Source organism: Fukomys damarensis, unplaced genomic scaffold (assembly GCF_012274545.1).
Source record: "Fukomys damarensis isolate Sample0158 unplaced genomic scaffold, DMR_v1.0_HiC HiC_scaffold_39, whole genome shotgun sequence".
NCBI lineage: Eukaryota > Metazoa > Chordata > Mammalia > Rodentia > Bathyergidae > Fukomys > Fukomys damarensis.
In genome coordinates, this window is record NW_022900951.1 from 111,915,828 (window position 1) to 111,919,512 (window position 3,685).

The 3,685-nt window shown below is 40.8% G+C and overlaps 1 protein-coding gene across 1 annotated transcript in view; it reads right to left on the bottom strand.

The window, feature by feature from the left end:
* Positions 1 to 3,386, bottom strand: part of Mmgt1 (membrane magnesium transporter 1) — a 9,100-nt gene extending 5,714 nt beyond the window's left edge. The window contains exons 1-2 of the mRNA XM_010642492.3: positions 3,123 to 3,386; positions 1,813 to 1,865 (exon numbers count right to left, since the gene is read on the bottom strand). Coding sequence (XP_010640794.1) covers positions 1,813 to 1,865; positions 3,123 to 3,201 — 132 coding nt within the window. The 5' untranslated portion in view covers positions 3,202 to 3,386. The remainder of the gene's footprint in view (positions 1 to 1,812; positions 1,866 to 3,122) is intronic.
* Between the last annotated feature and the right edge of the window lie 299 nt (positions 3,387 to 3,685).

Sequence of the window (3,685 nt, forward strand, 5' to 3'; positions counted from 1 at the left end):
TCTGAAACCTAGTGTTTACTTTTGCTAATTTTGAACTGTATTTAAATAGATTCAAGCGCGTATTTTGTAGCTAGCTGTTCTTCCACATGTTTGTGAGATTCATGCCTGCTGTAGTATGCAGTTGGAGTGCATTCATTTTCATTGTAGTTCAACAGACAAAAATACCACAATTTATCCATTCCAATGTTGCTAGACATGTGTTCAGATTGTTTCCTGTTATTTTTACTATGCCTACATTGTAAAACATTCTTGTGTCTCCTGCAGTGCCCAGGAGTGGAAACTCTGTGTTGAGTATGCATATGTTTACTGGTTAATACCACGCTTTCCAAAGAGGTTGTACAAACAATAATGTTGAATGTTTGGAATTACACGACAGAATTATAAGCATATCTTCTTGGCTGTGATTTTCTGAATTTTTAATGTTTTCCAATTTTATTTTATTTTTTTGCTACTGGGGATCAGACTTAGGACCTTGCACTTGCAAGGAAGGCAGCAGCACCACTGAGCTAAATCCCTGGCCCAAGTTTTCCAATTTTAATCAGAAGAAAGCCAGTTCACATAGATATAAGTGAGTGTGTGTATCCACAAAAAAGCAAAGGTGACAGACTGATTTAATGATGACATCTCATATCTTCAATTGTATTCAACAAAAGTCAAAATTGGCCACAAGCTATTATTCTGTCTAAATGAAAAACTAATATACTATGTTATACCAGTTTGCACTCCAACCTCCTATGTACCAAGGAGACTTTTTTTATATAAAGCAATGTCAACAAGAATGTGGTGAATCTATCGGTTCAAGATAAATTATGTAATAAAAAGCTAACTATAAAAATATACATATTGGCCCAGGGATTTAGCTCAGTGGTTCCATTGCCTGCCTCATAAGTGCAAACAAAAAAAAATTATTTTTTTTTGGTACCAGGGATCAAACTCTGGTCCTTGTTCTTGCAAGGTAGGTGGCAGAACCACTGATCTAAATCCCTGGCCCTAAAATCCATTATTCTTTTTATTTGGTTATTTTTTTTTTTTGAGACAGGGTCTCACTATGTAGTTGAGTCTGACCTGGAACTCACTATGTAGCCGAGGCTGGTCTCGAACTCATAGCGATCCTCTTGCCTCAGCCTCCCGAATGCTGGGATTACAGGTGTGCGACACAATGCCCAGCAAACACTTGTGTTTTGATTAGACAAAGCTATACATACATAAAGGATAATGTTTATAAATTATGGATATGCCTCAAACTATTAGGAGCAGAATTGAAATTACTGAGGAATCAGATGTGTTTTTGTTGTTTTAATTTTGTGTAGTCAGTTCTAATGTTTACACTTACTGTTTGAATCTGTTACAAAGAATTTCCTACTTTTGGAAATACCAATCCAATAAAGATAAAAATTGAGAGTGAAGCTGGAATATGAATACTTTTAACTTAATAAAAACTTTTCTTTTTCTCTAGTTTGATCACCTCTGTGTGCCCTAAATAATACATTATTAGCTTAGTTTGTTTTTAAATTTGGGAACTTTTCTAAAAAATAAAAATGAAGCCAAAATAATCAACTGTTTTAAGTTCATTTCATATTGTGGGCTGAGCAACTTCTAGAAAGACTATTTTAACTATAGTTCTAGAAACCTAACAGAGAAATCTTTCAAGATTTCCAAATCTTTGGGTTTTACAAAAAGTGATGAAAAGTAGGGATGTTATTTCACGTTTGCAAAATGTTAAAGAGAATAAAAACCAGTAAAAAACTATCATAAGCAAAGTGGCTAATTTTTAAAAATACATTTTTAATGAAATGTAAATGACCAACTTACATCTATTGGCAGTGATTCATCTTCTTTTTCTGTTAATCGCATATAAGAACGATCTATAAACCAGAAGAATACCATTAAGGAAAATGTAGCCCATTTTTCTTTCTTAAAATGCAAGCAAATCAATATACCATAGTGGCTAAATTAGACACTATATAAAGTAATGGTAATCCCAGAACCCTCAAAACCTCTATATTCCAGGGCAGGCAGCCTTAACAAACTACAGGTATTTTATTTTCATCATGATGTTCTTTGTCACCTTGTCAAGGTGGGTAAGAGCAATAGATGTGTAAGTATGAGGCAGAAATACCTAAGCCTAATTTCTCTTTCATTACTACAGTAAAACCAGAAACTTCTGAAACTTTTCACTAAGTCGTCAAAGAAATCAAAATTATTTAAAAATTAGTAACTCTACCGAAAACTCTAATTGTGAATAGCACTGCCACCATAAAGTGACGAGAAAGTAATACCATGTGGAAATGTTTCTCTTGAATTAGGGTTTTCTGTCTCACTACACAGTTCAGGCTGGCTTTGAACTCACTATGTAGCCCAGGCTGGTCTCGAACTCATGGCGATCCCCCAGTCTCAGTTTCCGAGGTCTGGGATGACAAGTGTGCACCACCATGCCCAGCACTTATATATTTTTAAGACGTCTATATTGCTTTATTGTGATTATCTCTTAAGCCATTTGTTTTTCCACTAGCCTATGAACTCCATTAAGGCATCACTTGTAACCGTAGCATCTACCCTCAGTACAACTTCAACCAATTACAGGAAACTGGATTTTATAAGGTAGTGTAGTACATGACTTTTGCCCAAGGTCACACAGATTTAATGTTTAATCAAGTTTTTAAAAATCAGGCCTACAGATTCGCTGTCCAGTGCTCTTTCCTCAGACAGCATCACAGTTCTTCCTTGAGGCAATCGGTCCCTTAACATTTCAGTTACTGCCTGGATAGCCCAGGAGTATTCAAAATACTGTCCATCTAGTTGTCGTGAGGCCAAGAACTAAGGCCTTAAATTTCACGCTTTGCCTGATCTGATCTGTGCTGATCTGGCATCCCTTGTCCTGGATTCCTGGACAGACTCCGCTTTTAATCCTTTCCCAGACGTCCCTCCCTACTTTCTTGCAATCTCAGGTGCCCCACACCCCGCAAACTACAAACCCTGCACCGCTATTCGGAGCCACCCGAAGCTGTAAGGTCCCAAGGGACCATCCCTCGGACCCTCCGTCGGACAGTCCCTTAGGGCTGAGCCCATCCATACACAGCCCCGGCTCCCAATAAAGAGGTCCCCGTCGCTCGGGCACTTACGCTGCGCAGCGGAAAAGGCGGCGTGTGCCAGGGCAAAGAGGCCGATGCCTACTAGCCCCTTCCATAGCGATGGCGCCATGATTCGGAAGGAGCAGCAGGCCAACAAAAGAGGCGAAGGGCGACGGAATTGCTCCCTCTCTACCGGCGGGTGTCTGCGCGGCGCAGAGCGATGGCGTCACTGAAGCCCCGGGCGCGAAACACCTCAGTGGTGCAGAACCCAGAGCGCACTAAGAAGGCGGAAACAGGAATGCCGGGAAGAGGGGGAAAGCTACACAGAGAAAGATCCGCCACGGCCTCTGAGGCTGCTCTGCACAACCTCTCCGTGAAGGGCGGAGCTGAGCACAGTGCGTAAAAACGAGAAAGCAGGACCAATGGGGAAGTGAAGAAGGGAGCCAGACAATGAACACGGGCCGCGGTGAAGGGGCGGAGCCCAGGGGGTAGCCGGAGCTCAGTCGTGGTTGGCGGACAGCTGGAGGAGGTGGTGAAAGGTGCTAGTTGCTGGGTTCACGCCTCTGACAATCATTTTTTTTTGATTGGTTGGATTTAGTTTTTCTTCAAGTTCT